General features: G+C 37.4%; 1 protein-coding gene across 17 annotated transcripts in view; it reads left to right on the forward strand.

Annotated features, from left to right (window-relative positions):
• The window catches only part of IL1RAPL2 (interleukin 1 receptor accessory protein like 2), a 1479983-nt gene that overhangs the window by 361157 nt on the left and 1092551 nt on the right, over nt 1–26275 (forward strand). For 16 of the 17 annotated variants that reach the window (XM_061409315.1, XM_061409320.1, XM_061409306.1 and 13 more), the window contains one exon: nt 20772–20872. In XM_061409315.1, the coding sequence (XP_061265299.1) occupies nt 20791–20872 (82 nt within the window). In that variant the 5' untranslated portion in view covers nt 20772–20790. Of the gene's footprint in view, nt 1–20771; nt 20873–26275 lie in introns of those variants that run through there. The other variant, XM_061409322.1, reaches the window with a different exon arrangement.

Consider the following 26275-nt stretch of genomic DNA (forward strand, 5'->3'; position numbering starts at 1 on the left):
TTTGCAATAAAATCATGGTCACTGGAAAAGAAGAAAGAAAAAACAGTGAGGCAAGGAAACGATGGTGGGCATTAGTGAGAATTTATGTAGAACTCAGATGAGGGAGAGAATGTGAACTTGTGCAAAGGGCTGTTATCAGTTATGTGAGATATGTCACCTCATCATAATACTTCTGATAAATACTGTTTTCTCTTTCTTCACTGTTCTCACTCTAGTATGGATCACTATCATCTCTCATCTCAACCATTACAATAGTTTCCTAACTGGCCTCCACAAATTCAGCCTTTTTCTGCCTCCAATCAGAAGAGTAGCTAGGATCTAAACACTGGGGAAAATGAGTCTGTGGTTTCTGGGAGATTAAGCAAGTACAAATGTGCTACCTTTTGACTACTTTGTAGTATGTGCTTCTACAATTTTTGCATGTTTTAAGCTCTTCTTAAAATAAGCCAAAGAATGTTCAATCTACTGCACAATTGCACTCATCTCACACACTAGCAAAGCAATACTCAAAATTCTCCAAGCAAGGTTTCAACAGTATGTGAACCGAGAACTTCCAGATGTTCAAGCTGGATTTAGAAAAGCCAAAGGAACCAGAGATCAAATTGCCAACACCTGTTAGATCATAGAAAAAGCAAGAGAGTTCCAGAGAAACATTTACTTCTGCTTTTTTGATTACGCCATAGCCTTTGACTGTGTGAATCACAACAAACTGTAGAAAATTCTTCAAGAGATCGGAATACCAGACCACCTGACCTGCCTCCTCAGAAATCTGTGTGCTGGACAAAAAGCAACAGTTATAACTGGACATGGAATGATGGACTGGTTCCAAATTGGGAAAGGCATGCATCAAGGCTGTGTATTGTCACCCTGCTTATTTAACTTCTATGCAGAGTACCTTATGTGAAATGCCAGGCTGGATGAAGCACAAGCTGGAATCGAGATTGCTGGGAGAAATATCAATAACCTCAGATATGCAGATGACACCACCCTTATGGCAGAAAGCAAAGAGAACTAAAGAGCCTCTTGATGAAAGTGAAAGAGGAGAGTGAAAAAGTTGGCTTAAAACTCAACATTCAAAAAACTAAGATCATGGCATCTGGTCCCACCACTTCATGGCAATTAGATGGGGAAAAAATGGAAACAGTGACAGACTTTATTTTCTTGGGCTCCAAAACCACAGCAGATGGAGACTACAGCCATGAAATTAAAAGACGCTTGCTCCTTGGAAGAAAAGCTATGACCAACCTAGACAGCATATTAAAAAGCAGAGACATTATTTTGCCGACAAAGGTTCATATAGTCAAAGCTATGTTTTCCAGTAGTTATGTATGGTTGTGACAGTTGGACTATAAAGAAAGCTGAGCACTGAAGAATTGATGCTTTTGAACTGTAGTGTTGGAGAAGGCTCTTGAGAGTCCCTTGGACTGCAAGGAGATCCAACTAACCAATCCTAAAGGATATCAGTCCTGAATATTCATTGGAAGAACTGATGCTAAAGCAGAAGTTCCAATACTTTGGCCACCTGATGTGAAGAACTGACTTATTTGAAAAGACCCTGATGCTGGCAAAGATTGAAGGCAGGAGGAGAAGGTGGACGAAAGAGGATAAGATGGTTGGATGGCATCACTGACTCAATGGACATTTGTTTCAGCAAGCTCTGGGAGTTGGTGATGGACAGGGCAGCCTGGCGTGCTGCAGTCCATGAGGTCACAAAGAGTCAGAGATGACTGAGCAACTAAACTGAACTTAAGCTCTTCTTTAAAGCTACTTTAGCAACATCATCACTCTTCTAATGGCCATCACGTCAACATACTACTTTGAATAATGGTACCATTTTGAGAATGCTACCCTCCTATCTCTGCTTCTGCTTTTAATCCATTATTAGCTCGGCAGCTAAGGTGATCTGTTCCAAAGCAGTAAGTCAAATGGTGTCACTTCTTGCTTAAAGCTTTGCTTCCCCCTATATTTAGGGACGATCCAAAGGCCTATCTTTGATACCTTGCCAGACCTGGCTTCTGCTTACTTCTACAACTTTTTCTCCTGCCACTCTTCAACATATATTCTTTGTTTCAGTTAGCATTGATCTATCTTTGGTTTCTGAATCAGACCATCCTAACAGCCCTTGTATATCTTATTCCCTCTAACTGGAACATTTCCTTCCACTTTGCCTAGTTTAAATCTTACCCATTCTTTAAATCTCAGATCTAGTGTCAGTTCTTCAGCCAAGATTTCTTTGCCCATCACATATCTGATTGGGTCTCTAAGGACATCATCTATCTCCTTCTCATGCTTGCTATAATTATATGAAAGACATGTTATTCTCAATAGAATGTCAGTTTCACAAGGACAAGAATCATGTCTTTCTCACAGTAAAGTATTCTTAATGCTTGCTAAGTACATGTTAAATATCAGTATTTATCAAGTTAATTGAATTAAGGGATATTTAGATTGTGCTTGTATCATGTGTATGTATGGAGGTGGATTTTATGACCCATCTGGCATAATATACAGTACCTGACTTCAAAGTCAGAGGTTCAGATGATTTATTTCTGATTTTACCAATGTCTAAACACTCCTCTGGGCTTCCCTGGTGGCTCAGAGGTTAAAGCGTCTGCCTGGAATGTGGGAGACCTGGGTTTGATCCCAGTCGGGAAGATCCCCTGGAGAAGGAAATGGCAACCCACTCCAGTACTCTTGTCTGGAGAATCCCATGGAGGGAGGACCTGGTAGGCTGCCGTCCATGGGGTCGCACAGAGTTGGACACGACTGAGCGACTTCACTTCACTCACTTAAACACTCCTCTGGTAGGCCCAAAGGAATGTGAAATATAAGGTTGAAAATATTTGTAGGATTAATAGTTTTTTTGAAAAATAACTATGGATAGATACCAAGTAGTAATATGTGCTCAAACATTAATTCTCTTATTTTTGCATATTAAATTTGATTGTTTTATTAAAGTTTAGTTAAGGAATAGAGCAATTTGTTAGGGAGTTCACTGCAGATGGTGACTGCAGCCATGAAATTAAAAGACATTTACTCCTTGGAAGGAAAGTTATGACCAAACTAGATAGCATATTCAAAAGCAGAGACATTACTTTACCAACAAAGGTCCGTCTAGTCAAGGCTATGGTTTTTCCAGTGGTCATGTATGGATGCAAGAGTTGGACTGTGAAGAAAGCTGAATGCCGATGCTTTTGAACTGTGGTGTTGGAGAAGACTCTTGAGAGTCCCTTGGACTGCAAGGAGATCCAACCAGTCCATTCTGAAGGAGATCAGCCCTGGGATTTCTCTGGAAGGAATGATGCTGAAGCTGAAACTCCAGTACTTTGGCCACCTCATGTGAAGAGTTGACTCATTGGAAAAGACTCTGATGCTGGGAGGGATTGGGGGTAGGAGGAGAAGGGGATGACAGAGGATGAGATGGCTGGATGGCATCACCGACTCGATGGACTTGAGTTTGAGTGAACTCCGGGAGATGGTGATGGACAGCGAGGCCTGGCATGCTGCGATTCATGGGGTCGCAAAGAGTCGGACACTACTGAGTGACTGAACTGAACTGAACTGATAGATAAGCGGGCTCAATAAAAATCCTGCCAATTTTTCCGTCTATAAAGTGAGTCTTTAGGTTATAATGGAGTTTAAAAAAAAAAAAAAGTCCTCTTTTAATTGCAGATGAATTATTGGTTCCTGCCACTCCAGTGTTCTTGACTGGAGAATCCCAGGGACAGGGGAGCCTGGTGGGCTGCTGTCTATGGGGTCACACAGAGTCGGACATGACTGAAGCGACTTAGCAGCAGCAGCAGCCAGTTGGTTACTATTTAGGTAATGCAGTTTGCTAAGCTCATTTGGACCGGATTGTCTCTTACTGAATCTTTGATTGTTCCAATTGTGATGTTTTGTAGATAACTCTGGAGACAACTCCTAGCACATAGAATAAGTTGCACAGTGGAATGCTAATTTTAATTTTACTGAGGAAAGTATTGTCTTGAATTAGTCTTTTAAAAACATGAATCCATGTTTCTCTTTTAACATCACATGATCAGAATGTCAGCAAAGGCCAGAAATACCTGTTTACTTTTACTTTTCTTTAATGACTTTTCGAAGTATAAAGATTCTGGTAACTCATCTTTAAGACTACCCATTCCTATTGTGGAATAGAACTCCCAAAATAACACCACGTGTCAATGAGTGACCATCATAAGACTGAAGTAGTGAAGCATCTGTTGAGCTGATCCCATTTCAAGACACTTAAGGCACCTGAAACCCAAAGGATATGAAAAGGGAGCCTGAAGATGGAGGTTTAAATCATAAGGACTCCAGATTGCCCAACTTGCCTGGAATTTCTATAAGAAGTAACTCTACGAATGATGGATTTAGTGTGTAATCTAGGACTGTGATTTTGATGTGTAAACATAAGGTTGAAAAGAGAAATAAAAATCTGTCAACAGTAATTTTCTATTATGATATCAAATGACTGATTTAAGTTTCCTTGAGTTTTAATTTATATATCATACAATTCACAGTTTTTTTAAGGAATCTCCATACCATTTTTCATAGTGCTGTATCAACCTCAGCAAAATGGAAGAGGGTTTCCTTTTTTCCACATTCTCACCAGTATTTATTGTTTGTAGACATTTTGATGATGGCCATTCTGACTGTGTGAGGTGATATCTCATTGTACTTTTGATTTGCATTTCTCTAATAATGAGCAATGTTGAGCATCTTTTCATGTGTTTGTTAGCCTTCTGTATGTCTTCTTTGGAGAAATGTATGTCTAGGTCTTCTTCCCACTTTTTGATTGGGTTGTTTGTTTTTCTGGTATTGAGTTGTATGAGCTGAGCTGCTTGCGTATTTTGGAAATTAATCCTTTATCAGTTGTTTCATTTTCCCCCTTTTTGGAGGTTGTCTTTTCACCTTGTTTATAGTTTCCTTTGCTGTGAAAAAACTTTTAAGTTTAATTAGGATCCACTTGTTTGTTTGTTTGTTTTTTAATTTCCATTTCTCTAGGAGGTGGGTCATAGAGGATCTTGCTTTGATTAATGTCATTGAGTGTTCTGCCTATGTTTTACTCTAAGAGTTTTATGGTTTCTGGTCTTACATTTAGGTCTTTAATCCATTTTTATTTTATTTTTGTGCATGGTGTTAGGAAGTGTAATTTCGTTCTTTTATACATAGCTGTCCAGTTTTCCCAGCACCACAAAAAGAGGCTATCTTTTTGTATATTCTTGCCTTCTTTGTCAAAAATAATGTACCCATTGGTGTGTGGGTTTATTTCTGGGCGCTCTATCTTGTTCCATTGGTTATATTTCTGTTTTTGTACCAGTACCATACTGTCTTGATGACTGTAGCTTTGTAGTATAGTCTGAAATCAGGAAAGTTGATTCCTGCAGTTCCATTCTTCTTTCTCAAGACTTTTTTGGCTATTTGGGGTCTTTTGTGTTTCTATATGAACTGTGAAATTTTTTGTTCTAGTTCATTGAAAAATGCCATTGGTAGTTTGACAGGAATCACATTAAATCTGTAGATTGTATTTGGTGGTATAGCCATTTTTACAATATTGATTCTTCTAATCCAGGAATATGGAATATCTATCCATCTGTTTATGTCATCTTATATTTCTTTCATCAGTGTCTTATTATTTTCTGTATACAGTCATTTTGTCTCCTTAAGTAGGTTTATTCCTAGATATCTTATTTTTTTGTTGTTGCAGTTGTGAATGGTATTGATTCCTTAATTTCTACTTGACACACTTGAAAATCAATTGACCAAAAGCTTATATTCTGGGCTCTCAATTCTGTCCGTTGATCTGTTTGTTATCCTTATGCCAGTACTAAACTATCCTGATTATTGTAGTTTTGTAAGTTTTTTTTTTTTTTAATTGGAAAGTATGTCAGTATGTCGTCCAACCTTCTTCCTTTTTAACACTATTTTGGCTATTCTGGGTCCATTACATTTTCAGAGAAATTTTAGAATCAGCTTCTCAATTCCTGCAAGAAAGGAGCTGGGATCTTTCTAGGAATAGCATTAAGTCTGTATGTTGATTTAGGGAATATTCCCTACTTAAAAATATTGACTCGTCTGATTCATAAACCTGGAATGTTTTTCTCTTTTGACATTGAAATTTTTCACTATTTTTTTTGCAGTTTTCAGAATATGGGTTTTGTCCTTTTGGGATTAAATTTAGTTCTAAGACTTTTCTTATTTTTGGTGCTATTTAAATGGAATTATTTTCTTAATTCCCTTTAGTTTATTCATTGATAGTATATATAAATACTATTGGATTTTGTATATTCATCTTATACCTTGCAATTTTGCTGAACTAGTTAACTCTAGTGTTCATTATCTTAGTATTTTTATATAGAAAATAATATCATCTGCAAATAGAAATGGCTTAATTATTCCTTCCAATCTATATGCCTTTTATAATTTTTCTTGTATAAATTGCCTGTTTATAACCTCCAGTGCATCATTGAGTGAAAGTAGTGAGAGCAGACATCTTTGTCATGTTATTGATCTTACAGGGAAAGATTTTAGTATTTCACCATTACTTATGATGTTACTTCTAGATTTTCTTATGGAAGCCCTTTATCATATCGAGGAATTTCCCTTTTATCCCTAATTTTCTAAGTGTTTTTATCCTGAATGTGTTTACCAGCAAAAAGGAGATCAAAAAATAGAACATCAGTTGGAATGGGTTAATTTTTTGAAAGACTTTAAGAAACAATTGGGATGATCCTAGGGTGTAGTTGGGCATTTATAGGAAAGTTTTGGGATATATTGAAAAAGTATGAGAATACCAGGGATCTGGAGACAAGGTTTAAAAATTAAGAATCATGATGATCACATTTTTTAATAAAAAGAGAGTACTGTGTATTTACTGAATTGATCTCTAGGAAACTAAATTAGAATAAATATTACCAAGTCTTTAACTTTTTCTGTTGGTTAATTTTCAGGGACAGTTATGTCTGGTGAACCAGTTGATACCTAGGAACCTAAAGAGGTTAAAACAAGGACATTTTAAAAGGGGAAAACATTAATGATTACTTCTGTAGGAAAAGTTGAGTAGCATTTTGTAATTGGAGGGTGTAAGGTGATGTCTGGGTTCATGCTTTGTGGTGGCAGTGGACAGGTGTTGTAGGACAGCAGAATAAATAGTTTTCAATTCTAGAAACTAGGAGAGAAAAGATGTCTAAGTGTAGCTCAAAGACTTGTACCTGTTAACCAGTGAAGAGAAATTATTAAGTCGTAATGCCTTGCCTCCATATAAATTATCTCTTCTCTGATAAAGACGTGTGTGCTTGTGCTATACCACTCTCCCCTATGACCTTGTCTACCTGGCACACTTATGTTCCTTTTCCAAGCGTCACTTTCTCTGGAAAATCTTCTCTGACTTCCTCAAGCAAAAGGAGTAACAAAAACAGTACCAATAACAATAATTAATATGTACTAATGGCTGATCCTGTGTCTGATAATGGGTTAGGCATTTTACATGTATTACATATAATGCAAACAACAACCTTATGAAGTAGGTACTAATTTTCAACCTTATGAAGTAGATACTAAGTAGGTAAATGGAGGGCCACAGCCTATAGGTAACTCAACCAAAGTCAGATTAGTGAAACTGGGGCTCACAAGGCTGTACTGTCCTTCTTCAAAGTGCTTAATAAGCTAGATAATGTATGATATGCACCCTTCCATCATTCAGTAGAAACCTCCTATAATACAATGCAGTAAATAACATTTTGTTTTCTCTCTCACTTAATATGACAAAATTACTCATTATTTTATAGTTGTTCATTGGGCACAATGTTTTCATCATCATTTTATAATTAAAAATATAGGAAACAGAACATGTACAACTAGATGTTGTCATTTATCTAAACCCAGAAGCCAAAATTAGATACATTACACTATTAGATGAAAGTTCATTGATATAAATATTCTGACACCTCCATGTTGTTTTTATTACTTACATTTAGAATTATATACAGTGTCCTTCATGATAAATATTTCAAGGAATTTAACCCCATTTCTTCTGTTGGTAATGTCTCTTTATCAGCAATCAACTGTTATTATTGTTCCTAATGGGAAAGCTTTTTTTGTGAAATATGGATTGCTTAGTCTGACTCCAGTTGACTGTTTGTATAGGGAAAGTTATCTCACTGATCCTCACTTTCCCCATATTTTACACCAAAGTAATGTTAATTTTTTTTTTTCAGTTCAGTTCAGTCACTCAGATGAGTCCAACTCTTTACAACCCCATGAATCGCAGCATGCCAGGCCTCTCTGTCCATCACCAACTCCTGGAGTTTACTCAAACTCATGTCCATCGAGTTGGTGATGCCATCCAGCCATCTCATCCTCTATTGTCCCCTTCTCCTCCTGCCCGCAATCCCTCCCAGCATCAGGGTCTTTTCCAATGAGTCAACTCTTCACATGAGGTGGCCAAAGTACTGGAGTTTCAGCTTCAGGATCATTCCTTCCAAAGAACACCCAGGAATGATCTCCTTTAGAATGGACTGGTTGGATCTCCTTGCAGTCCAAGGGACTCTCAAGAGTCTTCTCCAACACCACAGTTCAAAAGCATCAATTCTTCGGCACTCAGCTTTCTTCACAGTCCAATTCTCACATCCATACATGACCACTGGAAAAACCATAGCCCTGACTAGACGGACTTTGTTGGCAAAGTAATGTCTCTGCTTTTCAATATGCCATCTAGGTTGCTCATAACTTGCCTTCCAAGGAGTAAGCGTCTTTTAATTTCATGGCTGCCATCACCATCTGCAGTGATTTTGGAGCCCCCAAAAGTAAAGTCTGACACTGTTTCCACTGTTTCCCCATCTATTTCCCGTGAAGTGATGGGACAGGATGCCATGATCTTAGTTTTCTGAATGTTGAGCTTTAAGCCAACTTTCTCACTCTCCACTTTCACTTTCATCAAGAGGCTTTTTAGTTCCTCTTCACTTTCTGCCATAAGGGTGGTGTTATCTGCATATCTATATACCATAAGACCTCAACTAGCTGTAGAAAAAGGAAGGTGTAAGCATTAATGGGATTAGAAAAGTTATTTGCCATGGTTGTGAATGATGAAAGTAGCCTTTTAGCTTCTACCACTTGATTCTAGTTGAAAATCTTTTTTTTTAACAGTAAGTTACAGAAGCAGTAGAGTACAAGAATAATAAAGTCAAATTTGTTAATGAAAACCAAAGCAAAAACAAAAGATTGGCCTCCTGAAACATAAATTGGTGAACCTAATAGCCAATACTAGAAAAATCCTAGAAATCATCTATTTAACTTTTGAAAAGACATGTGGTTTCTCCAACCGTCTGCCCTCCCTTCTTGTCAGATAAACTTGCCAGTTGTTTCAGAGAACGTAGAACCACAAGATGGCAACTTCCCACCATATGACCTTATAAACTTACCTCTGCCTTCACCTGTCATTTCTGCCTTCTCTCCATTTTTAATTGAAAAATCAAAAAAGTCTTGTGCATGACAAATCTTTCCACTTGAGCTCCAGAAATTTTTCTTCATCCATGTATTTCTTGAGGTTTCCTGCTCTGTAAATTAACCTTGTGTTTTCTTTTTCTTCAACTAGTTCCTTTTTTCTTGTTGCTTGCCCTCAATTTTTTTTAATTAATTAATTCATTTTAATTGAAGGCAAATTACTTTACAATATTGTAGTGGCTTTTGCCATACATCGATATGAATCAGCCACAGGTGTACACATGTCCCCCGTCCTGAACTCTCCTCCCCATCCCATCCCTCAGGGTCCTCCCAGTGCACTGGCCCTGAGCACCCTGTCTCATGCATTGAACCTGGACTGGTGATCTATTTCACATATGGTAATACGCATGTTTCAGTGCTAGTCTCTCATATCATCCCACCCTCTCCTTCCACAGAGTCCAAAAGTCTGTTCTTTATGTCTCTCTTGCTGTCTCACATATAGGGTCATTGTTACCATCTTTCTAAGTTCCATATATATACATTATTATACTGTATTGGTGTTTTTCTTTCTGACTTACTTCACTCTGTATAATAGGCTCCAGTTTCACCCACCTCATTAGAACCGAGTCAAATGCATTCTTTTTAATAGCTGAGTAATATTGCATTGTACCACAGCTTTCTTATCCATTCATCTGCCGATGGACATCTAGGTTGCTTCCATGTCCTGGCTATTGTAAACAGTGCTGCGATGAACATTGGGGTCCACGTGTCTCTTTCAATTCTGGTTTCCTCAGTGTGTATGCCCAGCAGTGGGATTGCTGGATCATATGGCAGTTCTATTTCCAGTTTTTTAAGGAATCTCCACACTGTTCTCCATAGTGTCTGTACTAGTTTGCATTCCCACCAACAGTGTAAGAGGGTTCCCTTTGCTCCACACCCTCTCCAGCATTTATTGCTTATAGACTTTTGGATCGCAGCCATTCTGACTGGCGTGAGATGGTACCTCATTGTGGTTTTGAGTTGCATTTCTCTGATAATGAGTGATGTTGAGCATCTTTTCATGTGTTTGTTAGCCATCTGTATGTCTTCTTTGGAGAAATGTCTGTTTAGTTCTTTGGCCCATTTTTTCAGTTCTCTCATACTTACTAAAAATATATATATATATTCTGGTATTATTCCCTCAAACCTATAAGCCCAGTCCAATAATAATAAAGATATCAAATTTATTATAAAAATTTCTGACCCCATTGTGTAAACTTATACACAAACTCTCTTTCCTATCATAGCTAATTTGTGAGAGTTGTCGCCACTCACTGTTGTACTTCCTTACTTTCAATTTACTCTTCAGTTTATATATATAGTCTGGTTCTAACCCTGCTACTCCACTGATTCTGATTTTGGCAGTCTTCTCTTGGCTAACAGCCTTTCCTTGGCTACATATAAAGGACATTTTTTTAGCTTTTGACTCACTTAATTACCCAGTATCATTTAACATAGTTGTCATTCTTGAAATATACTATTCTCTTGGCTTCCCTCCTGGATTTCCTTGTACTTCTCTTGTTACTTTTTTCCTCAGTCACTTCTGTAAACTTCTCTGAACCTGCCCATCTTTTAAATGTTGATGTTCTTTAAGGGCTCTATCCTGAGCCCCCTATTAATATTGCCTCTATTCTTTGTAATTCAGTTACTTCTGTGATATTAAATACCAACTATGTGCTTAAGACTACCAAATATATATCCCCAAGTGTCTTTCTTTAACTCCTATGAATACCACCAATTTCCCACTGAACATTCATGCTTAAATGTAATATAGGCAATTCAATCACTTCACAATCTGCCCCTTGCTTACCTCTCCAATGTAGACTCTCTCTTTTCCTCCTATCTAACACTGTATTGAACTCAGTTCAGTGAATGTACCCTGCTTTCTCACAACAATACTCTGTTATGGTCTAGGTTTCATCTTAGAGGTCACTTTCTCCAGAAAGTGTTCTTTTTCTCCTAACTGTGGATTTTTTTCTCTCCTCTTTGCTCTCAAAACACTCTGTTTCTCCTCTCATTATATTTAATACAGTTGTTGTTACCTGTTTGTTTTCTTCTACTAGACTGTAATCCTGAAGAAGGTAGATACCATTAACTATCTTGTTTCCATTCGTATCCTGGTTGTAGGCACACAATACATTCATCAGATGCATACATTAATGGATTTTAGGATCAAGTCAGGCTAAAAAAGTCTGTTGTTTTCTTCTGGCAGAGTTTTTACACTGATATATCATATGAAAGCCTTGCCTATCAATTGAGTTCTCTCTCATGATGAGATATGCCAATATGAGCTAGTACAGTTAAATGGATTCATAAACAGTTGATCAATCAGATTAATGATCATGCAAACATGTAGAGAGGTTTATAGATGCAGTCCCTAAGTCTGTTTTCTATGTCCTATCGTATTCAAAATGTTCTATTATCTACTTCTTTAAAGGCAGAGAAAACCACCTTATGAAATAGTCAGGTGATGTAAAGCTGCGGCTGCTGCTAAGTCACTTCAGTCGTGTCCGACTCTGTGTGACCCCATAGACAGCAGCCCATCAGGCTCCCCTGTCCCTGGGATTCTCCAGCCAAGAACGCTGGAGTGGGTTGCCATTTCCTTCTCCAATGCATGAAAGTGAAAAATGAAAATGAAGTCGCTCAGCCGTGTCTGACTCTTAGCGACCTCATGGACTGCAGCCCACCAGGCTCCTCTGTCCATGGGATTTTCCAGGCAAGAGTACTGGACTGAGGTACCATTGCCTTCTCCGAATGTAAAGCTAGGTGGGAGATTTATTTAAAAATGAATAATATCCTTATATTTTGAATTGGTCTTGATAATTTAGAATATTAATGGATTAAAAGTTACATATTTTCATTTCATAGGGATTAGTATAAAGCTGCAATTTAGGAAAAAAGTCATTTAATTTCATTTAACATTCAAGAAGAATGGGCTTTATATTTACTATGTTCTAGTCACTGGTGCTGAAGATGCAAAAAAGAATAAACCATACTTCCTGCTCTTGAAATGGCTATTGTCTAATGAGTATGTTGAATTTAGATCATGACATGTAATAGTCTCATTACATTTTATATACTCTATGTAGAGGATATTTTGTGCTATTCTGGGCATCATATTAATTTTATAGCATATCTTGATATGAATTTTAAATATATAAATTGTATTTTCTCAGGATAGTTTAGATTATGCTGTTATCATAATCCCCAAGTGTCGGTGGTTTATAACAGGTTATACCATGTTGACTGGGAGCTCTGTTATACAACTTCTCATTCTGTGACCCAGAGTGATGGAGCAACCATTATCTTAAACAACACCATTTACTGTGGCAGAGGGAAAGATAGCTGTAGAAGGTATCATGTTGACAAATAAATGCTGTGGCCTGATAGAGTAAAACACAAGTGTGAACAATGACCTTTCATCATAAATAATTGACCAGAACCAGTCACATGCCTCACCAATCATGATGGATCCAGGAAGCTCAATCCTATTATATGCCTGAAGGCATATATAGATTTTTCCCATTATATATGGGATCATATTTGTTTTTCATACATCTTGCAGATCTACCCATATCTATGCATAGCTGTCTACCTCAGTCTCTTCAGTAGTATTTCATAGTATGGATAGAGTATACTTTATTCAACCATTCCTGTATGGAAAGTATTTATTCCCAGATTTTCACCATTACAACATCCTGCATTGACCATCCTTGTACATGTATATATTTCTGTGCATATGTATTTGGATTTCTATAGATAGTGTAGAATCCTAGAAAAGGAATTCCTGAGCGCTTTAAATTTTGTCAGGTACTGCCAATTTGCCTTCTAAAATGCTATACCAATTTATAATCCATAAGCAGTGTATGAAAGTATGTATTCCACTTTGGGAAGTATTTTGACACATTTGTAGAAGGAAGAAAGAGTTGGAGAATGAAGGATATAAAAACCATCTAGCAATGAGTAATGATTGAAGACTTTTTCTCTAAACAGCTTGTGAATCTTTATTTCTACTATTAGGTTTGCTGATTGGACCAACCCTGGTAAAGATTTATCCCTTTTGCCTGTGACATTTCTAGTTATATCTTAATAGTCAGAACTCAACTACATGTCCAGTCATAAGGAAGGCTGGGAGATGAAGACTCTGTTTTGGAGGACTCTGTGCCAAGCCAAAATCTGTGATTTTTATAATTACTACAGAAAGAAGACATAATAGTTTGAGACATAGTCAGTTTTTGTCATGCACTTGGACCTCTAGAGTTGCTTATAACCAATTTTTTCCTCTTTTGTTTGCTTCTCTTTTGACCCTCTTTTTCTTTTCTGCTATCTCGTAGACGTTCCTCCTCCATAATTCCTCTTATCTCTTGTTTCCCCTTCTTTATCAATATGTCAGCTTTCTGTGTCTCCATTTCCCTCATTTGATCAGCCTCTGCCTCTCTATTGTATCTCTCTCTCCATTTCTCCTCTGTGTGTATTTTTTCTCTTTCCATCTGTTTCTTTAGCCGTCTCTGTCTTCCTACTTCTGTGTTTCTGGCTTCCTTGGTTTCAGTCTCCAAGTCTCTTTGTTTTGATTTCAATTTGTAACTAGTAAAAATAATAGTAGAATGGGCTGGCATGTCATACAGCTGTTTTCATATAATAGCAAGGAGTTAAGGGCATGGGGGATAGGGCATCAAATGATTTCTTGATTGGTTGATGTCTGGACTATATAACTATTGAAGTTTTCCAAAAGTGAGTCAAATTGAGAACCAACTTTTCCTTCTGAGTAGGTAAAATCTAATTTAAATTATTGTATCTTTGTTTCCTGATTGAAAATATAGTAAGAACTCAGGGCCATCTCTATATGAATACCAGACTTCATTGCAGATGACTGTAGAATTAGAAGATATAAGATATTGAGATGAATGTGTGTTAGACAGAACTGCCTTTGAAAGTTAATTATCTTTATATATAAATCTCTGATATATTATGTGGATTGCGTGTGTGTTTATAATTTCTAATTTGTTTGAGATTATATCAACATGTATATGACTGGCTGGTCCAAATGATTGGAAGACATCATAAATAACAAAATTTTCTCTCACAAGATTGTATTAAGAAATTATATACTTGAATATTCTCTGCAACCTAGCTGATATATCTAGTTGGCTCTTTCAATTGTATCAAAATATATTCATAAGTTAAACATGTTTTGGCTTCTAGAGTCAGGAGAACACCATACAGATATTTTTAAAAAATTAACATGAACCAGAATCCTGACATGCCTAGTACTTTAAAGAGGAAGAAAGTAAAGTGGAGAAGGTAATTTACAAACTATACTTGAAAACCATTTGAGCATAACATTGTTATTACAATTATCTGTCAAAAGATTTAGTTCAATTACATTTTTGAAAACTCTCTTGTCAAGATGGCCCTCCTCGTATTAAGATTTGGTACTCAAAGGAGAGGAATACTAATACCTTCATGAGCCATTGTGCCAGTGTCTTCAGGTTTTAGAATTGCTCATGTGGCCTTTTAGAATTTTTACATACTGAACATAGGGAATCAGTAAATACAAAGCCCTCAGGGGGATATGAACTTGTATGAGGATCACTGCATATTTATAGCCACAGTAAGAGGAAGACCCTTTTTGGGGGGAGAAAAGTAATTTCAGAATAATTGAATAGCAGCATAATTGGCATATCAAATATACATGCTTCTGTACACTTTCTTCACACAGCAGTAAGTTGGTTGTAAAAACCACCAAGAGGAAAAATTTATAATGTAATAAACCTAAATTTCAGCATAAGATTTCCAGGGGATAACCTGAGCAGCTTCTGACACTTTAGTGTTTAAACACATGTGTGGAAACGTATATTGGGAATCCAGTGGTCACATTTCTTGATCAGTTACTGTATTTCAGGTTATTTGCTACTGCAGATGAACATTGCTGTGAAACTGATTGCAATGGCCTTTCTTTTTGACTGTTTGAATTGATAGTTTGGCAGATTTCCCCTTTCCATGGCAAATCTGAATCACCTACTGAACATGCTACCAAACACTCTTCTTACTTTATATTCCCTTAGCACTTAACATATACAGGTGGTTCTTTACTGTCTTGTACTTGGCTAAGCACTCTAGTATGCATGCATATTAGACAGCAAGAAATGATGTTTTATAATCCTACACATGGTTTATGAGTCCTCTAGTATCTTATTACTAGGGCAAATATAGTTTACTAGTGGTTAACAGCTTGGACTTTGTAGTCTTAAAGAATTAAAATTGAATCCTTTCTTCCTTAATTTACTATTGTTGTGGCCTTCGATAAGTCACAAGTGTCAGTTTTCTGAAAAGTAAAATGAAGATAATAATAGCTCACAAGGTCATTAATAGGTTACAGTTCAATGCATTGTCTGGCACACACAAAATGCTCAATAAGTTATTATCATAAAATGTAATAGTTATTCATCAAAGTTTGTTAAATTAATAAATGCTTCTGTGGAAATAGATTAGCAAATATACAGATTAAAAAACTCAACACATTATTTTTCTAATCCCCACTGACTTGAATTGACAAGACAGGATGTATATGGAATAATTTTGTGGTTAACATATTCAATTCCAATAATGATTTTGCTAGTTGAAGTCAAGCATTAAGCATTTTATTTCACAGATAATAGGAAGGAGTCAATTAAATAAGGAAATAGAGGTATTTTTGTCAGCTATTTTCTACTCTTAATATCTCTGAATAACAGATATGAAATATAGTTCTTTGGGTGAAAATTGTAACTACTGGGTAAAGTAATATTTTTAAAAGTCTTTTTCAAAGAATCTTTAATTTTGTCATCGATGAAATATTGGAATCCATAAAATGATATTCTATCTTGGCAAATTATAGCCCTTACAAACTGTCAACTTTTAGATAGAAATAGTAAAGATACAATCATGAATAAGATGGGTTGAGGGTAGGGAGAATATGGAAGACTCCTAATATCTAACCAACAAGGTTGAGTTGGTGAGTGAGTGAATACAGTTGGAGGAACTAAATCAGAGATGAACCAATAGCCAATGTTCTTATAAAAGTCACTGGGGGTGTGATATAAATTCTAAAAAAATTTGAGACAGGATAGGAGAACTGGAATGTGCCTGCTGCTGCTGCTGCTAAGTCACTTCAGTCGTGTCTGACTCTGTGTGACCCCATAGATGGCAGCCCACCAGGCTCCGCTGTCCCTGGGATTCTCCAGGCAAGAACACTGGAGTGGGTTGCCATTTCCTTCTCCAATGCATGAAAGTGAAAAGTGAAAGTGAAGTCGCTCAGTCGTGTCCGACTCTTAGCGACCCCATGGACTGCAACCTACCAGGCTCCTCCGTCCATGGGATTTTCCAGGCAAGAGTACTGGAGTAGGGTGCCATTGCCTTCGCTTATGGTTCAGAAAAAATTTGAATAATGAGCCTTCTTTTGAAAGCACAGTGCATACATAATCTTTTGAGCTAGAAATTGGACAGTTGTTATAAAACAAAGAATTGTGTGGAGCTTACAATGGCATTTTCAGTCTTGGTATAGGATCTCTCCGAAAAGCAGACCCAAAGACAAAAATTAGTTTATTAGAGTTTCTCAGTGGCACAGTGGTAAAGAATGTGCCTGCCAATGCAGGAGATGATGGTTTGATCCCTGGGTTGGGACAATCCCTAGAAGTAGGAAATGGCAACCCACTCCAGTATTCTTGCCTAGGAAATCCAATGGACAGTGGAACCTGGCAGGGTGCAGTCCATGGGGTTGCAAAGAATCGAACATGACTGAGCGGACAGTTTATTTGGGAGGTGATCTCAGCAAGTACTGAAAGGGAATGGCAAGGTCAGAGTAGAAGGGAGAAAAATCAGAGTGTATTAATGAGCAGTTTGCCACTTAAACCTACTGGAACATTCCAAGAGGTGAGAAAGCTGGACTATTTATTCACCAACTCCTATCATTGAATGGGAATCACTCATGGTGTATTAACAACTTGGAACTTCCAATCAGCCTCCTATGCTATTCAAGCTACTTTTGCAGATAGAGAAGCACCTCTGGCAAAGACACATAGGAATACTTCTATGCAGATGACTCTTGGGAGGGCCAAGAGGATATGAGTATGGTACCAAGAGAGTCTGCTACAGCAGAAGGTGGGCACATCTCAGATTTGAATAATTGTTTATTAGATAATGGACTCTGGCTCAATGGTAAATAATCCACCTGCCAATGCAGGAGTTCTGAGTTCGGTCCCTGGCTTGGGAAGATCCCCTGGAGGGGGAAATGGGAACTCACTCTTGGGATTCCCAAGTATTCTTGCTTGGGAAATCCCATGGACAGAGGAACCTGTCAGGTTTTGGTCCACAGGATCTCAAAAGAGTCAGATATGACTTAGTAACTAAAACAACAACAGCATATTAGATAAGAGACATTCTATTTCAAATAAATGGGTAAGTTGGGGAAAACACTGAAAGCTACAATTTATTTGTATTATTAAACCCTTGATATGATGTATTCTACATTAATATTCTTTAATGTATTAAAAGATTTACTGATAACCTATCATGTGTCAAGCTCTATGATAAATGCTGAGAATATAACAGTTAATGTCTAAGTGACTGCCCTCATAGCTTACATTCTAGTGATCAAGGAGTGGGTAAACACAACCAAGCTAATAAATGTAACTGATTTATTAAGTTTCAACTCATTGAAGTATAAACATGAAATGGTACAATTTTTTCCTAATAATTGCTACTTCAAGTGCTGTACTGTCCTTCCTTTTGCCAGTAGGAGTCAGGGAAAGTAGTAAACATTTTAGTCTGATGCTATCGTTCATCAGATATTTTCTGAGTTTCATTCTGATCTTAAAGTCTTTCTCTTAGTCCAGGATCCTGTCTGATTCAAATATTGCATCATCGTTTTTTTTTCCCCAAACAGATGAGACATGTGGCTCTCATGGCTAGGAATTTGGCATGTGTGTGGTAGGTTTTCATGCGTTTACCCCTTTCCACCTCCTTTCTCTGTACTTTTTCCTTTGGTGTTTCATTGGAAAGATGTGACTGGAGAAAAGAGAGGGGAAAAATGCTTCGATTGCTTGTGTCTTTCTCCTTGGTTGGTCATAACAGCTCTTCTAGCTGTCTATGTGTGTGGCATAAATAGGTAGTAGTTACTACAGGCTAATGAGACTCTCCTCCAAGCGTCTCCTCCAGACGTTGGAAATCCCTGGCAAGATTTGATTTCCCTCAGAGTTGCAGCTGGTGGCATCATACTTTCCTCTCAGTTGTACTCATTTTGCCCCATGTTGCAAAGCCTATGACAAGAATCATCTATATACTCGATCTTATGTAGATCTTTGGTAATATGTCAAATCCAACTAGGAAAGATTGAGGGCAGGAGAAGGGTGTGACAGAGAATGAGATGGTTGGATGGCATCATTGAATCAATGGGCATGAGTTGGAGCAGACTCCAGGAGATAGTGAAGGACAGGGACAGAAATTTGGTGTGTGTTCAGGATGGGAAGGGATTAGTTTTGGCCTCCTGGTCATCTGGAAATCATCAACATACCATCTTGCCCCAGGGCTCTTTATTCCTGCCTCAGTGGTCCAAGGGAAGTCCAGCATGTCAACTGGACTTTCTTTGTTATCAAAGAAAGCCTTATCAAGTAAAGTCTTACTTTGTTATCAAAAGACCTCCTCTTCCTTCTGAGGACTCCATTTATTGATGGAGTTGGGGGGCAGTATGATAAGGAACTAGCTGCCCTGAATAGCTGAACTGGTGGCCTCAGACAACAAACTGGAATTTCCCTGAATTTAAGGTATCAGATGGATCTTTTTTGGTCAATTCTGGGAAAATAAGATACTACCCAGCTCTTGATATCATCCTTTTACTATCTAATTCTGGATCAGATTCTGCACTTTTAGGTACAAACCAATTATTGAGAAAAAAATCTTTACATGGAATTCTGGCTCTTTAAATATTATCCAGTGCCTGTTCTTTTCTTTCCACTCAAATTTGCTTACATTCATTATTTCAGGGATCACTTTGGTTTCACATTCATGGTTCCCTTTGCTGTTTTTCTATCTTGGATTTATAATGAGTCCAGTGTACCTCTTTGATGCTTACATTCTGATTTTTAAAGGATTCTAGATGAATCCTCATACAGGAACTGATTTACTGAAGTCTTAACCCAATGGGATAAATACTTAAAAACATTTTTTTCCTCAAATGCATACTGATCACACTTCAGTCAATCCTATTCCCTTTTGTGGGGTCTTTAACAATATCTCAGTTAATTCCATACTTTTCTCAGTTATTTTTCGTTTTGGAACAGTTTTATTCCAATTATTTAAAATTCAGGGCTGTTGATTCTATTTTATTATTATTTGTAAAATGATTTATTAATTTTTGGCTGTGTTCGTTGCTGCTCGGGTGTTTCTCTACTTGTGGGGGGGAGGATATTCCTTGTGGTGCAAGAGTTTCTCATTGTGTGTGGGTTTCAGGTAGTTGCGGCATGCAGGCTCAGTCGTTGCGGCTCCCAGGCTCTAGAGCACATGGGCCTAGTTGCTCTGAGGCATGTGGGATCTTCCTGGAACAGAAGGGAACCCTTTTCTCTTGCACTGGCAGGCTGATTCCCTACTGCTGAGCCACCAGAGAAGCCCCGGTGCTGTAGATTTTAAAGCATCAGTGTCAAAGTTGAGCAAAAACTATTCCTATCATGTAACTAAACACAGTACTTGTAAGTGCTAATCAGTCTTATGAATAAAACAAGCAAGGAGGTAAGCTTGTGAATGACAGAGTGAGACTTTAAGATTGGGTAGTCAGGAAAGGCCTTTTTGTGGGACTGAGACCTATAGGATGTTAAAGAATGTAAGTGAAGAGTGGGGCAGGGTATCTCAGCAGGAAGAACCTCACAATGCAAAGGTCATGAGGTAGAAACGACTAAGGTTTGTTCCAGTGACAGATATAACGATGTCCATCGTGGCTGGAGCATAGCCAATGAGGAGGAATAAGATCAAAGAGGGGGCAGCACCCTTCCTGCAGGCCCATGAAACTCTAATGAAAGGAGTTCAGATTTTACTCTAAATCCAGTGGGAAATCATTGAAAAGTTCTAAAGCAGGAAACTTCGACATGATGCAATTGTGAACTTTTGTATTTTCTTCCATTTGCATAAAAATAAAGCCAGAAATCATCAAAATGTCATTGTTTCTGTAATGTGCCTTTAAGATATGTGAAATTATAGCTGTTGCTTTGTTGAGGCCAAGATCTGTGATTCAAACTTCATATCCTTTTTTGACTTTTCAGCTGCCAAGGAAAGTGAACGATGAAGCCACCATTTCTTTTGGCCCTTGTAGTCAGTTCTGTAGTCAGCACAAATTTGAAGATGGTGTCAAAGAGAAATTCTGGTAAGTGGTTGGCAACTTCTCATGATTTGGTCAAAAATATATGCTTTTTTGTGAGCATCTAGAGAGCATCTGGGTCTTTTAACTATGAATATCTTTAAACAGAATCACTTGTAATCCAGCTATGTTGGAAAGTAGCCAAAGCAAAAATGAGATTTTAGCCTACCACTGAGAAAATGTTGGGAAACCAGTGGAATTTTGTTCAACTTCAATGGCAGTATACTCTCAGTGGACGATGATTGGTTCAGGGCCTTTTTAGGTTTGGTTACATTTGCTAGTGAATATACACCTGGGAGTGAACATTTGCAAAGGAAATGGTTTCACAGGAAACCTTTCAAAATATATGTTCTTTGTCTCCTAATTGCGTCTGCCACGTTACAGTTTAAATGAAAGCTTTTGACAAATATCAGTGAGCTTTAGTTCTTCACATCTTCACATTTGCACCAAATCCCTAACAGGCAGAGGTTTAAAGCTTCCAAGTTTGGACATATTAGCTAATTGCTTGAAGAGGAATTTCTTGAGAAGAAATATCTTTCCTAGAATATGGTGGTCTGGCAGGCAGCCATAATTGTACTGAGAGATTAGCTGTAGCCAGTAGATATCCCAATCAAAGTTTAATCATTGTTTAATAACACTGGGATATATGTCTTTCAGCTTTGATTATACATTTTAGCTATAATTACAAACCATGCATGAGATTTTAAGAATTGATTTTCTGTCTGTAGTCATTCCAGTAAGACAGTGAGGACTGTATTATTATGTGGAAACAAAAGACTACAACGGGGTTTTCTGCTGGCTTCTAATTCAGTTATATCCTAGAATTAAATGTATAGTTTTTACTTTCTCATTAAGTGTAAAACCCAGGCAATAAGTACGTGCCTATTTTTCAAAGCAATAAATACTCACAGGAGCTTGGAATTTGGTTAATACTTGTTTTCTAAGGTGAGAATACTTCATAATTCAAATTGCTAAAGAATAGTATTGTTCTTCAGTTGATAGTGTATTAAGAAGTCTTCACAAAAGTGGTTCACAGGTAATACAATAGAGTAACACTACTGAAGTCCAAAGGATTCTGAAATGGTAAAGATAGGAGAATATATTGGCTTTTCCTTTCCTATTAAATACTTAATATATGTCTTTAACATTTATTTCTGTATTGGGACTCTCTTTCAGCTGTATTTGTGTTTAACACTTTACCTATAGTATCTTCAACTTGGCATATTTTATGCAACAGTCTTTCCTTGCCTTGCTTTGAAGTCACATTTTCACTTTCAATCTTGGCTCAGATTGATTATTGCTAAAATAAAATACTTGGAGATATTCCTTACTAGCAATGTAGCCTATTGAACTGGATCCCATTTTCCTCACTTGGTTATATCATAATGTCTGTAGCAGAGTCTGAAAGCAAAAAAAAATTGAGAGTTTAAAAAGCCATCTATATTATGATAACTTAATTCGAGTAAAATTCTATCTGAAAAACAAAAATAAGTGGCTACCTGTGTATGCTGTCTTGTTTTCTTGATTTGCTTGTTGCTTATGAAGAAGGATGCTGTTAAAATACACATATATATATACACACACACACACAGATATAGTTATCATTGATGTGCAGGTGTCCTTAAAGATCAACTTTTTAATGCTTTGCCCCTTATTCTTTACTCATCAGCTGTGAGACTGGCTTTGTGTTCTTAGCTTTGTCTTCTTAGTATGGGCAAGTGGTGTCATACCTTCAGTGAGCTTTATTGAAGAAACATCCCCAAAGATAGTCCCCTTAGAGTGAATGTGTTTGACTGATTTCAGTCTCCCCTTGCCCATCTGTTTACCTTCAGCTAACTCCTAGGATATATAGTAATTATAATATTGGTATAAAACTTTTTGTACAGATCTGAGCAGTGGACATGGCTTGAATACAGTTGGTCTTTTTTCCTACAGCTTCTTGCTTCTATTTACAGGAAGAAAGGGAAGACTAATAGGTTGATGTTGGGTTGTGCATATCTGTGTTCTTTTTTATTTCAAAATTTGGAAACAAGAAATAAGCATGGAATGGGTAAAAGACATCCTAAGTTGATGAAAGGGGCTTCCCAGGTGGCTCATTGGTAAAGTGGTAAAGAACTGTCAATACAGGAGACGTGAGAGACAGAGGTTTGATCCTTGATCCTTGGGGTGTGAAAATTCTCTGGAGAAGCAAGTGGCAACCCACCCCAGTATTCTTCTCTGGGAAATCCCATAGACAAAGGAACCTAGCATGCTATAGTCCATGGGCTTGCAAAAGAGTTGGGTATGACTTAGTGGCTAAAAAATAGCAATAATAAAGTTGATGAAAATGGAGGTCCTTTGGAGCAGTTCTTTTCACTCTTTCCCTATATTTAGCCACTTTCATCATAACCCCTGTCCTAGCGCCAATACTGCTGTTAATATTGCTTTATGTAGAAAATAGAATTATTTGCATTCTCATTATGGTGGTCCTATTTGAGTTGGCCTTATCATTTGATGAACATTAAAAGTTGCTCTGGCAAATATGTAGTACAAAATTTTGTTTCATAGAGTCTGTGAGGTCCTTTGGCCTTTGCCAGTTAAAGAAATCTGGATGAAACTTGCATAGTTGTTAGTAGAATAACCAGCAGAACTTTTATTTTATCCCCTTATTTCTTTTCTTAAAGTCAAAAAATGAAAAATGATTGTGCCCTTTACTCATTAACATTTATAACTGTTTAGTGCCAGATGTGGCATCAGTTATACTGATTTCTGTGCACTTCATTATAAACAGGGATCCCTTTCACTAAGATCCTATAAATACTTATGCCAAGTACCTCCATATGCATAAAACAGACTACCAAGGAATGGAAGTTTCTTTTTCTGTACTTGTCAATCAGGCAAAATAATAAAAGATTCAATTAAGAAAAATCTAGTCTGGGCACATTGAAACAAACCTCCTGTTTTTTGATATTAGGCAACTTTTAGAAGCCACAGCAAAGGTTATGCTTTTAGGTAATGGCCATTCACACTAGCTAAACCCAGTCATCAACCCTTGCTTGGGAAACAGTAAAGATGACTCTGAGATTGCATCTAGAGCTTGGTTGCATTAGAACATACTAAAATGCACAGCATCTAATTTCAAGGATTATAAAGTGTGGGCTTGTCATCTTCCTCACAGAATACTCATGAGGTCCTGCAGCACTGGCCTTCTCTAAATTTAGTACTAAATAGATAAGGTCATTTAGAAAGTCTACTCTAATGAAGAAATATGTTTACTTAAAGTTGTCTTTATGGCAGGGAATTGGCTAATATCACGACAAAGGCTAATGGCAGAAATATCTAGTAGAGGACTTTTAATTGTGTGAAATTAATTTTTAATAGGATGCATGGGGAAATAACTCTTTCTCAAGAAGAGATCATGTGGGGGCTTCTATTTAACTATTTTGCCTAACCTGAAATATTATGTTCCTAGGGTATACATGTACTTTATTTAGCGGGGTGGGGGAGCAGGACAGGCATTAACTTGTCCACTTTGCTTTTTTCTTGCTTTTGCTGCTACTGCTGCTTATGCAATTTTGGAATTCAGCTCTCCTAGCCTGGATTGCTTCATTAGAAGGAAAAGAAATAGGGTTACCAATTTGATGAGAGGGTTTGTTTAATTCTGAACCCAAATTTGGTCATCTTGCAGTCAGTACATCTGGAGGATGACCATAATAAAGCTATTTTTTCAGTGATTTAGTGTTTTAAGTAAACTGAAGAGGTACCAAGATATCTTAAACAGCTACAGAAACATAGTCCCTTGTGGTAATGAGGAGGTGAAGGCCTCTTGGCACAAGGTGGGTGATTTTAGATACATTTTGGATTGATTTGATGAGGGTTCCTTTTTTGCCATGTCAAGTATTTTTTATTTTTATTTTTTATACAGTATTGGAATTTGTAGGTACTATGTTGTAGAGATACTGAATTCTGTTATGTTTCTCTAAAGGGTATTGGTGGATTAACTCAGATGACCATTATATCTACTATTGTGGGCAAGAATCCCTAAGAATAAATGGAGTAGCCATCATAGTCAACAAAAGAGTCTGAAATGCAGTACTTGGATGCAGTCTCAAAAAAGACAGAATGATCTCTGTTCATTTCCAAGGCAAACCATTCAGTATCATGATAATCCAAGTCTATGCCCCAACCAGTAATGCTGAAAAAGCTGAAGTTGAATGGGTCTATGAAGACCTACAAGACCTTCTAGAACTAACACCCCAAAAAGATGTCCTTTTCATTATAGGGGACTGGAATGCAAAAGTGGGAAGTCAAGAAACACCTGGAGTAACAGGCAAATTTGGCTTTGGAGTTCAGAATGAAGCAGGGCAAAGGCTAATAGAGTTCTGCCAAGAGAATGCACTGGTCATAGCAAACACCTTCTTCCAACAACACAAGAGAAAACTCTACATATGGACATCACCAGATGATCATCACTGAAATCAGATTGACTATATTCTTTGCAGCCAAAGATGGAGAAGCTCTATACAGTCAGCGAAAATAAGACCGGGAGCTGACTATGGCTCAGGTCATGAACTCCTTATTGCCAAATTGAGACTTAAATTGAAGTAGGGAAAACCACTAGACCATTCAGGTATGACCTAAATCAAATCCCTTATGATTATACATTGGAAGTGAGAAATAGATTTAAGGGACTAGATCTTATAGAGAGAGTACCTGATGAACTGTGGACGGAGGTTCATGACATTGTACGGAAACAGGGATCAAGACCATCCCCAAGAAAAAGAAATGCAAAAAGCAAAATGGTGGTCTGAGGGGGCCTTACAAATAGCTGTGAAAAGAAGAGAAGCCAAAAGCAAAGGAGAAAAGGAAAGATATACCCATTTGAATGCCGAGTTTCAAAGAATAGAAAGGAGAGATAAGAAAGCTTTCCTCAGTGATCAGTGCAAAGAAATAGAGGAAAACAATAGAATGGGAAAGACTAGAGATCTCTTCAAGAAAATTAGAGATACCAAGGGAACATTTCATGCAAAGATGTGCACAATAAAGGACAGAAATGGTATGGACCTAACAGAAGGAGAAGATATTAAGAAGAGATGGCAAGAATACACAGAAGAACTGTACAAAAAAGATCTTCATGACCAAGATAATCACGATGGTGTGATCACTCACTTAGAGTCAGACATCCTGGAATGTGAAGTCAAGTGGGCCTTAGAAAGCATCACTATGAATAAAGCTAGTGGAGGTGATGGAATTCCAGTGGAGCTATTTCAAATCCTAACAGATGATGCTGTGAAAGTGCTGCACTCAATATGCCAGCAAATTTGGAAAACTCAGCAGTGGCCACAGGACTGGAAAAGATTAGTTTTCATTCTACTCTCAAAGAAAGGCGATGTCAAAGAATGTTCAAACTACTTCATAATTGCACTCATC

The sequence above is a fragment of the Bos javanicus genome, chromosome X (genome assembly GCF_032452875.1).
Source record: "Bos javanicus breed banteng chromosome X, ARS-OSU_banteng_1.0, whole genome shotgun sequence".
Lineage (NCBI taxonomy): Eukaryota > Metazoa > Chordata > Mammalia > Artiodactyla > Bovidae > Bos > Bos javanicus.